General features: G+C 44.1%; 1 protein-coding gene across 2 annotated transcripts in view; it reads right to left on the bottom strand.

The window, feature by feature from the left end:
* The window catches only part of pik3cb (phosphatidylinositol-4,5-bisphosphate 3-kinase, catalytic subunit beta), a 101,312-nt gene that overhangs the window by 38,573 nt on the left and 42,739 nt on the right, over positions 1 to 20,000 (bottom strand). Inside the window, exons 1-3 of one of the 2 annotated variants that reach the window (XM_070543769.1) lie at positions 11,185 to 11,396; positions 2,523 to 2,712; positions 1,144 to 1,372 (exon numbers count right to left, since the gene is read on the bottom strand). In XM_070543769.1, coding sequence (XP_070399870.1) covers positions 1,144 to 1,372; positions 2,523 to 2,681 — 388 coding nt within the window. In that variant the 5' untranslated portion in view covers positions 2,682 to 2,712; positions 11,185 to 11,396. Of the gene's footprint in view, positions 1 to 1,143; positions 1,373 to 2,522; positions 2,713 to 11,184; positions 11,397 to 20,000 lie in introns of those variants that run through there. The other variant, XM_070543768.1, reaches the window with a different exon arrangement.

The raw sequence follows: 20,000 nt of genomic DNA, 5'->3' as shown, positions 1-20,000 counted from the left end.
GCAAACCTGCACTTTTATGCCACTGAAACAGTTATTTACAGCTGTGGAAACACTCTTACTCAAGCTATAGATTGAGTACAGAAAGCTTTTGTTGCTGTCCAACATTTGTTACTTCAGCTTAAACTTGTTCTCAATGCAGACAAAACCAAGCTCATGTTGTTTACAAACTCCAGGAGACAGGCTCAAGTGGTTCCTTCAGCGACCACTCTTGATGGTGAAGAAATATCGTTGGTTCACTCGTATAAATATCTGGGTTTCTTGATTGATGACTCACTCACCTTCAAACCTCATGTGGAGAATCTGGTGAACAAGCTGAAGTTAAGACTGCGTTTTTATTTTCAAAATAAGTTATGTTTCTCTTTTAATGCAAAGATGCGTCTTGTTGTTGCAACAGTTTTTCCTGTCCTGGATTATGGAGATATTTTGTGTATGAACGCTTCAGCTAAATGTCTTCAGTCACTTGACACAGTGCATCATGCTGCTCTAAGGCTTATCACTAACCGTAAATACTCGACTCATCATTGTGAGTTGTACTCTCAGATGGGATGGCCTGCTTTGACCATCAGGAGGAAGTCTCATTTTCAGATTTATGTATATATATATATATATATATATATATATATATATATATTGGTCTGCTACCTTCCTGCTTAACTTCCCTACTTAAAATGAAAATTGCAGGTGGTTATTCTCCTCGTCTACAAGACACTTTGCTGCTTTCTGTCCCGTTTGTACGTACTGAACTTGGAAAGAGAGCTGTTGCCCATTCAGCGCCGTCAGCTTGGAATGAGTTGCAGGAAAAATGGAAGATGACAGAGTTCATTTCATTGAATGTTTTTAAATCTAAACTAAGAAATCTTGAGACTAACTCAATAACATGCAACTGTTTTATTTAGACTGATTTTATTTTTGGGCTTGTTTAAAGTTTTAAATATTTTACTTAAGTTTGTTCTTAGAAATTTTATTTTAGATTGTTTTCATGCAAGTTTAAATTGTAAATTGTGTCTTGTATATTTGTGTGATGTTTGCTGCAGGACTCCCTTGAAAAAGAGGTTTTAAATCTCAATGGGACTTTTTTTCCTGGGTAAATAAAGGTTAAATAAAGAAATAAATAAATAAGAAAACACTGGGGTGCAGCCTCACCCTTGCCGATGAGCACGCCGATTTTGGAGTCCAGCAGACGCTCAGCTCGTCCACAGTTGCGGGTCACAAGCTTGAGGACTGGAAGAAAAGGTCGAACATCGCACAGGCGGCGGGTTTCATCCTCCAGCTCCTCATGTACAGCTGCTTGGTTGACACACTCGAACATGTGGCTCTCCATTTCACCGAGGGAGGGGAAGAGTGGGAAGTTCTGAGCCTGCTTCCATAAGAGCTGGAGAAGAGCAGAAAGGAGTTTCTCTCATAATGCTTGTGATTTCATGGTTTCTGATGGTAAACAGCATCATATGGTCATGCTGACAGAGCACATGGTTCATGATTGGGAACCCACGTGAATCACAGAGTTTCTGGTTGATACAATCAGGCCATCACCCCAGTGTGAGCAGGTACAACTCCAAACACACCCACCTGCCTACTTTCAGGTTCAGAGACCTGTGATTTTATACTTATTATATTTCTCAGCAATGTTCTGACATTTATGTTCATGCTATTACTTGCAACACACTTTTTGACCTTCTATGTAACAGAAAAGAAGATCAAGTAAGAACAGCAAGTCCAGAATTTGCAAATGTCTGGTCTTGAAACTCTCAAAAATCCGTCTGATTTCCAGGAAACATCAGTCTTCCGGATGGATGAATTAAGCCTTATAGCTGAGTGACCTCTGCAGGCTTTAATCACGTTATCAGTGATCAAAGTGTTCCAGCGTTTAGACAAACCGACGCTCCACCTAGCATCCCTCTATCTGCCCCGTTTTCACATGAATACATCTGCCAGGTCTGACTTCCTGATGTTTTCTTCCTCATCACAATAAACACAAGGAAGACGATCTCTCGTGTGTTTCTGTCATCAGACCAAGTCGGCAGAAAAACATCATTCCTGTTTGCAGGTGAACGATTAATAAAGTAACATCTGTCTGCATACCTGGCTATTTTAGATAAAGCTGGACATGATATTAAGCACACGCTAATGGGCCACTTGGTAATAAAACTCACACCACTTGCATTACCGACTTTCATAGAACAGAGAACAAGATTCAGCAGAACGTGTTTTTTATTGTCACGTATCTATGATTGAAGATTAAATATCTAATTACATTACAGCGAGCAGAAAAGGACGTCACATAACACCGCCGCCCAGACCAAAAGTGCCGACAGCAGTAACCTGTGGCTGACAAACGCTCAGGCCTCTGAGAAAACACGTCTCACCTGTCTTATTCTGACCCTGTGTGGACTGTAGCCTCTCATTATTATCATTACGGTGATGAAGATAGGCTTTACCTTTTCAGACGTGTCTCTGTGGATGTTAGGACACATAATAACAGCATAAACATCTGGCTCCTAATCCCTGTTGGATCCAACACTCACTAGTTTGATGTGTTGGATTGTGGCGTCCCGGGGAACATCCATCTGGATGTAGATCCCAGTGGGCAGCAGGAAGTCCACGGTGATCTTCTCCAGGGCATGTCCGGCCAGGGGCGAGTGGGACGCCCATATGTCCAGGAGGTCTGTCATAGCAGGAGGCATGGCAAAGAGAACCTAACTCCACCATAAGGACCTGGGAGAAGAAAGAACACAGAACAGACGCTGAGCTTCAGATGTTTTTATTCTTGTACACACGCCTGTCTGAGTCTCTCCAGGGGTCTCCTGGGCAAAACGTGCTTCATTAGAACTCTTTACAGCCATGATAGCTGCTGTGCTTCATGCCACTGATCACAGAACAGTGTTGTGATGGGCTGCTGTGCATTTAGTCTCGCACACGGTGACTTCACAGTGACTTGCATTTTTTCACCACAACAGTTGTATTTCACGCTGTAGACATCAGGTTCACACAACAGCATCCTGCTTCAAAACAGTCAGACCGAACATTAACTGGGAGGGTGGTTGTTGTTTACGTGGAGCGGATGAGGGTTTGGGAGACACCGGCTGCATCAGACTTTAGATACTGCAGTACTAATTTTTATTCAAATCGTGACTAGTGATGAGAAGTTAGGTGTGTTGCTCAGTGCTGAGGATTATATCAAAAGCTCTGATCTAGAAGGCAGATGAGCTCTATTCTGAACTTCATCTACAGCAGGGTAGCTGCAGGTTTAAGGGAACCAAATTTAAGACTTTTTAAGACCTTTTTTAGGGCCACTTTGACCAAATTTAAGCTATTTTTTAATTAAATTTAAGCTATAATTTCCAGCTGTTGTCTGGAACCGGTGCTAACCACGTCACGAATGTGGGATTAGCCATCCAGTTACCATTAAACTTGCACTTCCCCATGGCGAAAGCTCCCGCTAGCTTAACCAGCTAATGTGCTCATCTAAAAGTAGCCCCCTTTCACAACCAACTGAATGTGTACGGTTCCACTTACGCCAACATCACACACAAAAAATGCTGAACACTGACTAGAAATTCACGAAGATTTTATAGAGATAAAATAATCTTGTTTATTGGGTCTTTGGTAATTTAAGACCTTTGGAAACTGGATTTAAGGATTATTTGTAATTTTTAAGGATTTTTAAGGCCTTAAATTTGGAAAAGCAAATTTAAGACTTTTTAAGACGTTTTAAGGACCCGCGGATACCCTGTACAGGCAGGAACGTTTCTGAAGCTCTAAAACAGTCTGGCAGTATGAAAACAAGCATCAGGTCTTTGTGACGTCATCATACAATCATAAGAAGTGGATGCCACAAACAGAGTCCCTGTGAGCTCTGACCCAGTCCAGAGAGGCTGCTGGATGGAGGCCAGTGCTCAGAGTTCAGCCTGCCTTCCCTTCATCTGCTCCACAGAACAAAACACATACGATGAAAACACACACCGTTAATAAAGGGGCACTGCATGTGTTAAAGGGCACACAAGCTTCCATATGGGCTGCTACCATGGTAATTACCAAAAACACACGGACATGCTAGAAAGCAGCACACCTGTGTCAGACAAGGACAAGCCCAACATGTATTTTTCATAAAAAGAGGTAATATAAGCATTAAGACAGGCAGTTGAATGCATGGATGCTCACTGGTCCATGCCAACACAGGCCCCGCTACAACAGCGCTCAACTGAAACCCGAGTTGGTTCTCAGCTGCTGGTTTAAAAACAACCCACAGCTTGGTTTCCTTTGAGCTCATCCCTCAACCACAGCTGTGCAGCTGCGCTGCTTCCACCTGGGTTTTTCTCATGACCTCGCCCTAAAGAGGCCTACACCAACTCTTCCACTGGTCCACAATCCACCCTCTAATGGTCCTTTCCCTCACAGTTAAGTACTCAAGCCACCAGCACATGGGCTGCAAAATGGTGCAACATACATCAGTGGTGCATTTGAAGCCACAATCTCCGGCACTTAGCATTACCAACCATGCAAATGGAAATCATCCTGCAAGTGTGTCTGTAAGCCGAGTGCTGTCGGAGCATTCCTCTTAACGGAACTTTACATTTACTGCGTGTGAGGAGACTGGCTTCATCTTCAAAACCAAAAACAAATGGTCTGATGCTGGATTATTTATGCCTCATAGGTCTATCATAGGTGGCTTTATGACAAAATATATCAGATTAAGACATTAAAACGCCTATGGTTGTATACAACTGTCTGTTTTTTCTGTTTCGGCAGCATTTCTTCATTTCTTGGATAATGGTTTGCTTCTGTCACCACATGGAAGCAACCAGCACGGCTAGCAGTGGCAGCTGGTGACATCTTTTTTTGGTGGAGTGCATTTCAGCAGGTGTTGTGCCAAAAAGAACATGTTAGCCAGTTATTATCATGTTTCTTATCTATTTGCTTCCTTACAAAATGATGGTCTATGGGGAGATAAATAAAAGCTAATTTGAAAAAAGAAAATAAAATCTTTCTAATATTTGTAATTTGAAGTAAAATTTCAGTTTTTTTAAACCAACAGGAAAATTCAAGCAGGCAGAAAAAAACAATACAAAAATGCTCACTAAACATTAGTCTCTAACTTGTTTAAATAAAACATTTAATCATTATTTAATCATATTTCCTGTAAAAACAAAAGTTTTCAGGAGGAACACCAATTAGAAAAGTGTTAACATTATGAATGTGTTACAAATAGCTTTATCGCTCATAATTCTAATAATTACGTCAGAAATTTGCGGTTGTGACGACTGGGCTGATTTCAGATGCACTATCCACATATCACCACCAGGGAACGCCAAATCACCATTCTTATGCGTCACACCCCACAAACCAGTAAAGTTGTTCTAAAAATGTGCTTAATATTCACAGATATACGCAAGTTCAGCATAAAAAACAAACAAAGCTAATGTCATGGAGTTAAAAGCATTAACAACCGGTTCTGTGTTATGGGGTTCGGGTTGGGGAAAAAATCCTGGTTTCTGCATGCAGCAGTGTTCATGGATGGCTAGTGACGGTGAGATAGAATCATGCATTAGAATGATGTTTAGAATGAGCCTCTCCTGACTGTGTAATGTAGCGGGAGGGGGGGGGGGGGGGGGGATCCTCTTACAAGATAAGTTGTTTATTTGTTTACTTTTACAAATCATCAAAAGAGACTCATCACTGCCAGACGAGAGACATACCGTAAATCCTCTAATACAGGCCCGGGCCTGTATTAGAGGATTTACGGTAGTTCCTCCAGTGTGTCCTGGGTCTTCCTTTAGGTCTCCTCCTGGTTGGACATGCCTGGAAAACGTCACCAGGGAGGCATCCTGACCAGATGCCCGAGCCACCTCAACTGGCTCCTCTCAATGTGGAAGAGCAGCGGGTCTACTCTGAGCCCCTCCCGGATGACTGAGTATCTTCTCCTATCTCTAAAGGACAGCCCAGCCACCCTGCAGAGAAAACTCATTTTAGCCGCTTGTATCCGTGATCTCGTGCCTTCGGTCTCTACCCAAAGCTCGTGACCATAGGTGAGGGTAGGAACGTAGATCGACCGGTAAATGGAGAGCTTTGCCTTCTTGCTCAGCTCTCTCTTCACCATAACAGATGGGTACAACACCCGCATCGCTGCAGACACAGCACCAATCCTTTCCCTCACTTGTGAACAAGGCTCCAAGATACTTAAACTCCTCGACTTGGGGCAGGACCTCATCCCTGAGCTGGAGAAGGCATTCTACCCATTTCCAACTCAAGTGGACGAAAATGGATGGATGGATAAATTATCATTCCACCTTATTATTGGAGGGCACTTTTTGGTTAAATAGAAATGTGGTTAAATCACAAAACAAAGACTTTAGAATATTAAAGAAATGGATTTGGAAATGTTTCTAAAGATTTGAAAGATTTACCACAAATGATATCAGCATTGGACTATCCAACCGTCCCAATCTACAGAGTAAATGTTTCCCAAGCTCACACACACACACACACACACACACACACACACACACACACACACACACACACACACACACACACAGCTGATGTCGCAGCTCTGGTATTCACGCCACCTTTTATCTCCAGTGTAAACGAAGACCACAGGCTGCCACTGAACATGATGCTTGGTCCGACTGAAACACCAACAGAGTGGTGGTATCAGAGTTAGCAGGAACACACACGCGCGTGTGTGTGTGTGTGTGTGTGTGTGTGTGTGTGTGTGTGAGCTCCCTCTGTAATTATGAGCTGCAGCAGTGATGCTTCCACAGCAGCTGGACTGAGAATGGTCCCAAGCTAATGTGATTGGAATGCAGTCAACCTCCGACCCACATACCGTACCTGCTCAGGTGGAGCTGGGTTACTGAGGACATGCTGGCAGACCGCCAGAGGCCTGCTGTCAAGGTTAAAGTTTCAGAGGGAGGATTAGAGGAGAACAAGTACCAGCGCAGGGAGAATGGATACAGCAAGCTCTCAGGCACATTCAGAAACACTATCCTGCTTATGAACCAGTCCTGTTTCCTCCACAAATGGGAGGATTTTCTGATTAGGAAAAACAACTCGACTCGGGTGCAGCTGGTATTTCTAGTGTAAGATTTCTTCAAGTGGAATGACTCAGCACTGTCCTGAATGGGTTTCCTTTAACAGATGTGCCAGGAATCAAAAGAGACATTGAGTTCTTTCCTCTGATCGGATATCTGCAGATTCACTGGTAGACGAGAGCGACACTAAATCTAGAGCTTTAATTAAAAAGTCAGTCTTTGGCTAAAGTAAGCACAAACCCTGAAGCACACAGGGCACAATTCACTAACAGCACATATAATAAGGACAGAGTGGATGCTTGCTTCCTCTGAACCAGCGACATGCTGTGATGGCTTTCATGCCCAGATGAATTTAACAGTAAACACTTGTGTTACTCAGCACTCCGTCCCTGAAGCTCTCTGTCACACAGGCAGAGGCCTGTGACGCCCACTACAATGGCCGGAGTGTCCACGCGTCTGCGTCTCACAGACGGGAGAAACGACCGGCTTTAACAAATGGTGTGTGTTTAAAAGGTCACGCCTGGTGATGAAGGGTCCTGTGACACATTTTCTTTGACAAGCTAAAAATAAAGTTCACAAGGAGGAACTAAGGCCTCGCTCGCTCCCGCTCTGCTACACCCACCATGGTCCGGTACATGACTACGATGGAGATGTACGGCGTGGCTGCTTGAGTCAGCATTTCCACTGCTGGGAAGGAGAAGTGTTCCTAGGAGCTAATTTAGACAGAAGGATGTATGTAAATAATAAAGATGACTTAGACGTCTTTATTTAGTTTTTCTTTGTGTGCGGAGACCCGTGGTGCTCATTTACTGGGTCACAACAATTTTAAATGAAAACAAGACAAAATTCATCTTTTTATGTTACTTATTAAAGTCCTTAAAAGATACAACTGCATAATGAAATGGTCTTTATACCTGAAACATTGGTTATTATAAAGCGTGTGTGTGTGTGTGCATGCATGTGTGTGTTTGCGGTGCCAGAGGGGGCTTGAGTCACCTGTCTCAGGGTGATATTTAGATGTAGATGATAAACAGTCTCTTGTAACACTGAGTTTGATGATGAGGCATCTGTGATTATGTTGTTTCTACCATCTATAACAGCTTTTGTTCAGAGACCATTTACTGATGCGGCATTCCTGTTCCTCACAAACATTTCTTTCATCTGCTCTCCCAAAGCCAACCTGGACTCATGCCTGTGTTAGCACGTGGAAACCAAACCTGTGTAAAAATACCTTCTGGTCAGACAGCATGACCGGACGTGTGAAAAGTGTAATAAATAGACGTGTATTTATTTCTGTTTTCATGAGACCCAAGTTGATGAGTAACCCACATCGGGGCAATAATCCACACCACCTTTAGTCACACACAGGGACACGCCCACTTCTCAGACAGGAAGGAATGACACCAATGAGGAAGTGAGTGACAAACAGTCACTAGGAGAAAAACTCCCAACCAGTCATTCATAAAACACTCATGGACACAGAGTCAGAGCCGTGGCCAGTGTTGTCTTTTCTATAAAAAATAAATAAATAAAAAATAAGGATCGGGTCGGGGGAGAGGTCCTACCTCAAGTGGAGGAGTTTAAGTATCTCGGGGTCTTGTTCACGAGTGAGGGTAGGAGGGATCGGGAGATCGACAGGCGGATTGGTTCGGCATCTGCAGTGATGCGGACGCTGAGCCGATCTGTCGTGGGGAAGAGGGAGCTGAGCCAGAAAGCCAGGCTCTCGATTTACCGGTCGATCTACGTCCCAATCCTCACCTATGGTCATGAGCTTTGGGTAATGACCGAAAGAACGAGATCGCGGATACAAGCGGCCGAAATGAGTTTCCTCCGTAGGGTGGCCGGGCTCAGCCTTAGAGATAGGTTGAGGAGCTCGGACATTCGGGAGGGACTCGGAGTAGAACCGCTGCTCCTCCGAATCGAAAGGAGTCAGTTGAGGTGGTTTGGGCATCTGGTCAGGATGCCTCCTGGACGCCTCCCTGGGGAGGTGTTTCGGGCATGTCCTGCCGGCAGGAGGCCCCCGGGTCGACCCAGGACACGTTGGAGAGGTTACATCTCCAATCTGGTCCGGGAACGCCTTGGGGTCCTGCCGGAGGAGCTGGTGGAGGTGGCCGGGGAGAGGACGGCCTGGAGCTCCCTAGTTGGGATGCTGCCCCCGCGACCCGGACCCGGATAAGCGGAGGAAGACGACGACAAATAAAAAATAAAAAAAGATTTTCAACAGGTGGCTCGGGCACCTGGTCAGGATGCCTCCTGGACGCCTCCCTGGTGAGGTTTTACGGGCACGTCCAACCGGGAGGAGACCTAAAGGTAGACCCAGGACATGCTGGAGGGACTATGTCTCTCACCTGGCCAGGAAACGCCTTGGGATTCCCCCGGAGGAGCTGGCCCAAGTGGCTGGGGAGAGGGAAGTCTGGGCCTCTCGCCTTGGGTCACGACCCGACTCTGGATAAGCAGATGAAAATGGATGGATGGATTTTCAACAGTTTGCTTTGTTGTCTTCTAAATCGACGTAATCCAGTCATGCCAGAGTGATGCAATTATCTTTACCAACCTTTGTTAGAGCAGAATAAGTAGGATATCCTTTACATGAATGTGTTTTTGGTTTCAGGCCATACTAATCCTTTTGGCAAAGTTCAAAGGGTGTTCCTAGTGGACATCAAAGAGCCGAAGCCTGTTAGAAGGTTAGCTCACCTGTGGCTGGTGGAGTACCTGAAAACAGGTGAGCTACCTCAGTGAGTGGTTTGGAGGACCAACAACAAAATACTGGTGAAGGTTCCCAGTCATCCAGGTCATGGTCATCCAAAGGTGTTCAAATGAAGGCAACTGGACTTCTTTGGTTTTATGAAGATGTTTCACTTCTTATTAGAGGAAAGAAAAAGCTTTGAGAAAGCTCCTCAGATGAGAAGCAAAACATCTTCAAGAAACCCCTTTAGATGACCAACAACAAAGAACAGTTTCTGTAAAACAGACATGAAACCCAAAGACGGAGATTAGCTTTACCATTTGAGAAAAAGAAACCCATTAAGTTACGACCAGGCAAAGCAAGGAGGAAGAAACAGCAGCTGGATGTGAGAGGCCCAAAACCTTTAAATGACCAAGAAATTCTAGACCAATCAAAGCAGCACTTTAAATGGCAGGAAGAGCAAACAAAGGATGGAAATGAATGATGCTTTACAGCCAAGTGTATAAAGCCAGTTGTTGCCGCTCTTTGTTGTCACTATGAAGGTGAGAGGCGGGTGGTAATGATTTTGCCTGAATCTGTGTAGGTAAGATGTCACTTAGCAGATTTTATCACAATTTCCAGAAAGTCATCACTGGATGTGCATCTTTGACCCACTGGCCTTTGAGGTCAACGTAACTGATGGTCACCACAGCCAAACAAACATAGCAAACATAAACGCATCTCTAACTCACTCAGACAGAGCTAAAGTTTGCTGTTGTGCTAGCTGAGAGTGATTGCTAGCACACCATCTGAGCTCTGTAACAATGAATGAGAGCTTTGCCTTAAACTTCATCATTAATGGAGTCAACTCTGCTTGTTCACACACTATTTCAGAACTACTGGACAAATCTTGTACTTTAAAAAACAACCATTGGATGTTCTGGAACCCCAAGTTTCCTTTTTATTTGTTGTTTTTAGTGGTTGAAGGTTATAATAGCTTATTTCCTTTGTGTGTTTACCTGTTCTCTTATACATTTTCTCTATATGTGCTGATGTTAGAATGGAATAGAATAGATTTTATTACTAACTCCATTGTAGAGTTAAATTCAACAGCTAAGAAACTGGAAAACAGTCAGCTGGTAGAACCTCGGGTCAGAACCAAACAGGGCTTAGCTACTATGCTGCTCACAGATGGAATCAGCTTCCTCGTGACCTCAAAAGCACCCCAACTCTTGAAACTTCTAAACCTACATTGAAAAGCTTCGTGTTTTCGTCAGCCCTTGAATGAATGTTCTGCACGGTAACTGCTCACCTAGGCCTGGCTGGGATGATAAATTCTGCTGGACGATATATTGTCCAACAAATTACTGACAATACACATTATTGTTGACATTATCGAGACCAAAATAACAACTTATATACTGTTAATATAATAATGCAAGAACAAGTACACCCTTTAAAATACAACAAGTAAATCTTTAGTTAACTTACTTCAGTGACATATTTTCAGCAGCGATGAAACCTCAGAGCTCCGTTTGTTCCCTTAAGCTCGATCACACTGAGCAATTCTGGCCGTCATACAGGATTGTTCCTGTCACTCTGTGAGAACTCCAGAGAGGTGTCACACTGTAGGACACAAGATTTCTGCGAAGCAGACGGCACAACGTCTTTCTCCAGCAGGACACGCTGCGTCATGAGCGCACCTCCCGAAAGCATACGTCTCCAAGCAGACCGCTAACAAAGCTGGAAAGTTAAAAACACATCATTTTTATGTCAGCTCATGACCCGACTTTAAACCCTCGCTTTGGCGTCAGATTCTGGCTGCGGGTCTCCGTAGCTGATCTGTCTGCTGGTCATCCATCCTTTTCACCCTCCTTTATACTTAAAACCCCGCTAAACTACAGAGAAGTGAAAATCTGTCACAGATCACTGCGCTATAACTTTTGCCATTAAGTCTGTCTCACTTTTTACTCTGCCGCTCCATGTGACAGCTCCCACCCGCTGTCACAGAGCTTCCTCTGTCCCGCTGCAGCTAAACGCTACTGAACCATCCTTATCAGCAGAATACCGTAAATCCTCTAATACAGGCCCGGGCCTGTATTTGACTCAAGCTCATCAAGCTCCAGGCCTTTATTGGAAGGAGGACCAGTATTAGAGGCAGGCCTCTATTTCTATTTGAGCAAAATGAACTAATGGTTCGTTTGAGTTTTGGACAATTAAAATTGCGCCCACATTTTCAAAGTTAAACACATTTCTTTTAACAACGGTAGTTTCTGCTTCAGCCCCCCACCCCCCTCCCCCCGCGCAGCGGCCGCAAACTCACTGATGCGCCTGCAGCCTCTCGGAGTTCCTGCTGCTCTAAACATTAAAACAATTATTTCATTTTCTGTTCCTCACTTCTGATGACCTTCAATGGTGTCTGTTTGTTGCAACCAGCAGGTACAAAAACTAACTTGTTTTTATTTGACTATTTTTCTGTCCTGCCTGTTTATTATCTTCCTGCATCTCCTCTCAATCCTAAAGAGAAACTGCTACCTGGGTTCATATATATTCACCTCATGAGTTACCTTTGAACTGCAGATCTAAAAGATCTACCGACCACAAAAACAGCGGAGTGCGCACTGCTTGGTGGCCACGGGAGGCAACGCGCTGTGCCAGAGCGTCGGTACTGACACCCGCCGTAAAACGGACATTTAACCAAATTGTGACCTTTTCCCTTTTGCAATTTAACCTTCCCCTCACCTCCATCCTAACCTTAACCAGCTTGCACATGCAAAGCTCTGATTGTTGACGCGCTCCAGACATCTGCGTCCTGAGCACGGCCACAGTAACATTATCAAATCAGGTGTCCCCACCTCAAAAACTAATTTAACACGCGATCGTTCATGTCGGCTCATTTCCTTTTATGTTTTCTGTCTTTTATTCTTTTATTTGTGCCTGATGCGTTTCGCTGCTGTGGATCGGGGCGCATCACCTGTCACCTGCTGACAGCAGGCTGCTGTCTTTTCCAAGGACTGCATCTTGTCGGTCATTATCACGTGACAGCGACTAGTCGATGACAGGCATAACAAGTCACTATAGTGAAGTCGACTAGTTCAAACAACCCCTGCTACTGCTCCCCAGAGTGTTCTGCAGCATAATCAGCACGTTCTTTGAACTTGATATCAAATTATCGCCTCCTCTTCGTCTCCGCACAGTTAAAGTTACCCTCGCGGTCTATCACTGGCAAATCAAAAGTGAGACGGATGACACAACCGCCCCCCGTACTTGCTTGTTACCACAGTCCACCCGGCCACAATAAAAAACCGGCCATTATTCACCTCCGCCGACTCCGACACCGGCCAAAATATGATACCTGGCAGTTAATTAAATACACGCTAATATTAGAGGATTTACGGTATGTGAAATTTCCACCAACAGCAAAGGGATCTCATGTTTCTGTGTTTTATTTTTATGTTCGTGAGCTCATCTCCTCTCAGCTCTCACAGAATCATGGTTTTCACAATTTATCTGAAGGTCTAAAAAGGTAGTTTAATAACTTTAGTATAACTCCGGTTTTAACTGGGCTATTAACAGAAATAAATACTGGTGTGTAGTTTATACTGTAAACCGGATTTTAAACATAAATTAAAACCGAAGCTCAGAGAGGCGGAGTCTTGCAGCTGCGGCACCCCAAAGGTGTGTTTTCATTGGTCGATTGCAGACAGGCATTGTAGGTTTTCAACCGGTGCTTGTAGACTTTGGGTCGTGGGACGGCTCAAAAAGCTGTCGCAGAGCCGGTCCGACTGGACAACCACAAATTTGCAAATCACCTTCATGTTCATCGTTTTTTACGTGATTATACTCCCAACGAGGGATCTGGCTAAGACGGGGGTGATCCGGGCCTTTGAGGTCGTAGGGATCTACAATGTCGACCGTGAACAATTTCTGAAAATACTGATCTCCAGCCTCTTTCAGAAGTCTATTCCTGTAAGGAATGTGTTCATCCTTGTTCTTTTTATCCGTCCCCTAGCAACGCTAGTCATTCACCTAAGATGATGCTAAGGGGGTGTGGTTGACATGCAGGTCTCCTATCTGACCGATATTGAGTTCATCCATCATCTATCTATTGATTTAGTGATTATCGTCCCAGCCCTATGCTCACCCTTTAACTTTGTCTGTTTCTTTTAATTTTTAAACTAAAATGTTATTTGTGTCGTGTTGATTTTTAATATTCTTGCTAACTGGAAACCACACTGAGTTGCTTCTGTGTATGAAATGTGCTAGATAAATAAGGCTCGCCAAAACTGCCTTTCACAGATATCGAAATAAAACTTGATGTGGTATTAGCTCATTAATTTATTCTGAATGCAGACTGATTAATCAAGACTGCAATAACATGACTTTAATGATTAAACAAAAGCAGCCTGAAGTGGACTCGGTAGTCTGTGTCAGGTTCCAAACAAACTCCAGGGTGATCCAACCTTTATTCAGCACAACAAACACACGTACCTCAAATTTGAGCCAAACGCCCTCCTGTGGCCAAATTTGTGTTGCATTCTGGGATATGGAGGAGCACACAAATATCAGTCACAAGGCATTCAATCATACTAGAGCCAACTGGTGAAAACTCCATGAGGGTACGCTGGTGAGTAAGCAGGGCGTTCACTCAAACTACACAGCAGCACCTAGAACTGATGTGTCATGGCTTTACTTTTGAAAAACCCAACAAGACCGAGACATCACATCTCTATTTTCTAGAGTTTGAACTCAAACACTTTGGGATGTTACAGGTTGAAGCGCTTTTCTACCTCGAAACCCCTCAGATCTTACAAGAATTAGCCATTCAAGGAAAGGCTTCACAGTGAAAAACAACAATGGGAAATCCCCTTCAGGATAAAAGACGAGTTTGTCATCAGGGATGGTCGGAGACCAGTAGAGGAATTCCAAGATCCAGAGTGAAAGAGAGGTGTTAGAAAAGATAAATATAAACATTTAGTGATTAAAAGGGAAATGATGAAGAAACAAGTCCAAAATCTGACCCAATGTGTGACTGCAGTGGGTGGGCCCAAGTGGGCCGTGTGTTTACAATAAGCCTCTGTTTTTGGTCAGTGAGTGTGTATGTTTGAGTGTGTGTGTGCCACCGAGGCCAGTCCCATGCCCTGCACAAACACTGTCCTTGTGTTGCCCTCACCCTGCCAGCTTGGCCTCACAGACCCGCTGAGGGTCACATGAGGCTGCTCATGTTTTGCCTTTGGGGCCCTGTAGCTTCAGGCACCATTAGCTTTCATGTCTCCACACAGTTGACAGGGTCAGCCCTTCAGCAGAACGGACGTAAATAAGCTGATGAATCAACACCAGAAATACACTCAGAGTTCATACTGCCATATGTACACGAAGCTTCAGGCAGCCATAGCTGATGTTTATGTTCATGTATTTAGCAGACGCTTTTGTCCAAAGCGACTTACAAGTGACAATCGGCATGTTGCCCTTGAGGCTAACAACAACAATAACAACAACAACATTGACATCAGTCATGGAGAGTAGGAAACAAGGAGTGGACAGTAGAGAGGGGGGACGGGTACAGGGAGGGTGCTAGTTTAGAAGATGCTCTCTGAAGTGCAGGGTGTTCAAGAGTTTCTTGAAAATTGAAAAGGAAGCTCCTGTTCTGGTAGTGCTTGGTAGGTCATTCCACATTTGTGGAACGATGCATGAGAAGAGTCTGGATTGTCCTGAGCGTGGTGTAGGCACTGCTAGCCGACGATCCTGTGATGACCGGAGCGGCCGGGCCGAGACGTAAGCCTTTGCAAGAGGATTCAGGTAGATGGGAGCCGTACCGTCTCGGACTTTGTATGCTAGTGTTAGCAATTTGAATTTGATGCGTGCTGCTAGCGGTAGCCAGTGGAGCTCAATGAACAGAGGGGTGACGTGTGCTCTTTTTGGCTGATTGAAGACCAGACGCGCCGCTGCGTTCTGGACCATTTGAAGAGGTCTCACAGTACAGCCTGGAAGACCAGTTAGAAGGGCATTGCAGTAATGGAGGCGGGAGATGACAGTAGATTGCACCAGGAGTTGGGTGGCATGTTGTGTTAGGTATGGTCTGATCTTTCATATGTTATACAGCGCAAAGCAGCATGAACGAGCAACAGAGGCAACATGATCTTTAAAGGTCAGGTGTTCATCAATCACAACACCCAGATTTCGAACTGCCTTTGAAGGAGCCAGAGATAGGAAGTCATTTTGGATTGAGATATTGTGCTGTATGGATGGTTTTGCTGGGATGACAAGTAGTTCAGTTTTAGAGAGATTGAGTTGGAGATGGTGGGATTTCATCCATTTTGATATGTCAGAGAGACAGTTTGATATTCGTGCAGAGACAGTGTGGTCGTCCGGTGGAAATGACAGATAGAACTGGGTGTCGTCTGCATAGCAGTGGTAGGAGACGCCATGTGATCGAATGATCTCACCCAGTGAGGTGGTGTATATGGCAAAGAGAAGAGGTCCTAGTACAGAGCCCTGGGGGACTCCTGTGGCAAGATGGTGCACGGTAGATGATTGTCCAAGCCAAGATACACTGAATGATCGTCCTGTGAGGTACGATTCAAACCAGGCGTGTGCTTTCTCTGTGATGCCCATGGTAGAGAGTGTGGACGAAAGGAAGCCATGGTTGACAGTGTCAAATGCTGCCGATAAGTCGAGCAGGATAAGCACGGAGGACTTGCCTGTCGCTCTAGCTTCTTTTAAGGATTCCGTCACTGCTAACAGAGCAGTTCCAGTGGAGTGGCCCATTTTGAACCCAGATTGGTAAGGGTCAAGCAGACAGTTTTGTGAGAGGTATTCTGTGATCTGCTTGAAAGCCACACTTTCTATGGTTTTGGACAGAAAAGGGAGGAGAGAGATAGGTCGGTAGTTCTCCATATGATTTGGAGGAAGAGATGAGTTTTTTAAGCAGCGGTTTAACCTGAGCATGCTTGAGAGAGGTGGGAAATGTACCGGATGTCAGTGATGCGTTGATCACGTGTGACTGCTGCGGCTACTGTAGGAGCAATAGCTTGGAGCAGCTTAGTCGAAATGGGGTCCAGTGGGCATGTAGTAGGGCGGCTGCACGTGAGAAGCTTGGACACACAGTTCTCAGTGACAGGGGAAAAGAGGAAAATGAAGCAGTAGAGCTTGAGATGGTTGGGCTAGAAGGAGTTTGTGGTAGTGAATGTTCAGGTGTGGCCAGTTGAGTAAACTGTTTGCTTATAGCTGCCACTTTGTCAGTGAAGAATGAGGCAAAGGTGTCAGGTGATAGATTGTTGGTAGGAGGTGGAGACGGAGGGGTGAGCAGAGTTTTGAATGTTGAAAATAGTTTCTGAGAGTCAGTAGAGCTGAGAATTTTGTCAGTGTAGAAAGCTTTCTTTGCATCAGTGATGCTGGCAGAGAATGAGGAACGTAATTCCTGAAATTTCAGTTGATCACCAGGATCTTTTGTTTTGCCCATTTCTGTTCCGCAGCTCTAAGATAGGTGCGTAGAGACCGGAGGGTATCATTTAGCCAAGGGTGCGACTTTACCACACTACTAACTACGTTATGCAAACTCTTTTCATAATCAAACAATGTTATTCAAAGCAAGCTCTGAAATAAACTCATTACAGGAAAAAGGACGTCTAGCAGAAATAAAGATCCATATATGCAAAGTAACAAGTCAATCTGATGAAGTCACAGAGGGCATGAACGGCGTAGAACCCACTGGTTTTTCAGAGTATCGAGGCAAACGCAGGTTAAAAGGTTTCTTAGGAACAAAATCATTCATGAAATGATGACATCATCAATTAAAAATAGCATCTTTACAGTAACAACAAAGGAACTTGTTGCTGCCTGTCCGTGTCCACTTCCCTTGTTTAACATCCAGAGGACTGGACGTCTCTCAGCAGGCTTCCAGTTTAGACTGGACCGACCGTTGCTCTGTCCTCGTAACAACGGGATTTCTTTCACTGCAAAGTCGCATTAGAAATGAAACTGAACTCTATATAAAATTAAACATGTTTTTACACCGAGGGGAAATATTTTACACTTGAGACCAAATAAACTATTTTTCTAACATCATCTTCTATACAAATAAATTCCTTTAACGCCTGTGTCTGAAACCCACATGTGTATAAATATCTGACAGCAGCAGATGCAAGCGCTCATATTAGTTCTACTTCTTTAGTTCTCTCTATATCCAAACTGATGTTTAAGAATTTAAACACAATTAAAGGATAGTGACAAGAGAAAAGACTCAAAATACAGGTTTTAGTTTCCTTTGCGAGTCTTCTCCGTGTTTCCATTTATATTTATCCATTGTGTGTCCACAGGGAGCCTAAGTCTCCTCCCTTTCCGGTCGGCTCATGGGCCCACGGAAGAAACAAAAAATGAACGCAAGCAGGGTTTTTTCCTGGCTCAAACTGAGGCAGAGGTGGTACCATCCTGACCGTGCGCCAGCACATGTGTACTCTGTGCATTCACTTTTTTAAAGGCTAAATATGTTTTCGTTAAGTGTTCTAATCCAAGCTTCTGGTGATTAATAGAATATTCCATTTGACAACGTTTCAAGTTAAACAAAACAGGTTTGCTGCTAAAAAATATGAAATAAAACAACAAAATTATCAGGCTGAAATAACAGACTCTTATTATGAAAGTCTCAATAATATGCATTAGACTAGTGTTTAGTTCCTTTTTCCATCTGATATTTATAGTTGTAATATTTTTAAATATTTGACCTACATTTCAGTAACATTTAGGTTTGTATTAACAACACATAAATATATGCAGTAAAATATAATGCATTTCATTAACATGCATTTGTGTTGGAAATGGTAATAACATTTAATTTCTGCTGCTAACAATGTAACGGTGGCATGTCTATTATGTACGGGTTAGCAATAATCCAGTTTAAATTATGTTCAAAGATAGAAGCGTTTGTGAATTATATACTACAACGGCTTGCCAGACTTATAGCAGTAATGTGACTCGGATCTGCAGCGGTTCTGATCCGTAGCGCTGCAGGATGCAGAATAAACAGGATGATGGGGACTTTCCATCCGCTTGTAGAGTTTAGTCTTTCTTAGTTTTACATCATCATATATTTTTCTGTGCACCACTTGATCGTGAGACTGCTACCCTTTAGCTTTAGCATTAGCCAATCTGTGAGTAGCTGCACTTTTGATCCCAAACTTTGGACTGGTTCTGCCTTTGCTGGTTCCTTTATTTTCCTCCACTGCATCCAGATGACCACACTGCGCACCAGGAAAAGCATTTTTCTTACACGTAACTTACTTTTGTTCAGTAAAGTTCTGGGGAAAATAGTAATTCAAAGATGTTGCACCAGTGCTACGTTTAAAAATAGACACGCACAGACACCACTGTACAGTCCTGCTCTGATATGGAAGAGCATGGGGGAAATCAGGACGTCAACAGCACCAACCATAGATATGTACCAACTAGCGAGAATAGTAGTTTTTGATCTTTGTCTGCAGCGGTTTTAGCGCTTTTCGATGCACTGCTGCTGATACAGCGCTCCTAGTGGCGCAACGCTGTAACTGCTGTTAAAATAACATCCATATAGCTGGGGGCAGAGTGAAATCAGCCTGGGGCGGCACAAAATTAGCTAGAGGCGGCCGCCACGCAAATATGAATGCAGGAAAAACCCTGGCAAGCCAACGGGGCTAAAAGAGCTATTTTCTAACCCGCTCTGCCTTACGCCCTGGATCACACATATGTTGTACTGCAATTTAAAAGAAAAGTAATGATGGGTGTTTCGACCACGTCAGTCACGTACTTTGAGATTTATCAGCTTGTAAAAGTTCGTAATTAGGATGACATCGGCACGTTGCATATATGACGTCACCACAGAATCTCCTCTCCTCTAGCGTAGCTGCTAAATACCACATGGCCAGATTTATGGTGGTTCTTTCCTCCTGAAGGAAGATTTTTAAGTTCGCTGAACTTGCAGACATTTTCCCTGTTTTTCTGTGTCTGGTTCGATGATGTCACTTTGGTGATGTGCATTTGTAGTTCTGGACTTGTGACATGTGAAATCCATGGAAGATAACAAGTGGAATTAGAAAATTGCGTTTTTAGCCCGCTTGACTTGCATTCATTTTTTCGTTCTTCCAGGGACCCGTGGTCCGGGAGAAGATGGGCATGACTAACCCCGGGTTTCCACGGGAGCCGTCAGCAGCACGTTACTGCAGCAGCACGTTTTGCTCGCGTAAGCTGCTGCTTGGCCCTTCCCACGAGACGCGAAGCAGCAGAGGAGCAGCTGTCACCGACCGAGCACGAAGTCACACGAGTGACTTCGTCAG

Source organism: Nothobranchius furzeri, chromosome 13 (assembly GCF_043380555.1).
Source record: "Nothobranchius furzeri strain GRZ-AD chromosome 13, NfurGRZ-RIMD1, whole genome shotgun sequence".
Lineage (NCBI taxonomy): Eukaryota > Metazoa > Chordata > Actinopteri > Cyprinodontiformes > Nothobranchiidae > Nothobranchius > Nothobranchius furzeri.
Note: the sequence above shows the minus strand (reverse complement) of the source record. Positions and strands in the feature narration are given on the sequence as shown.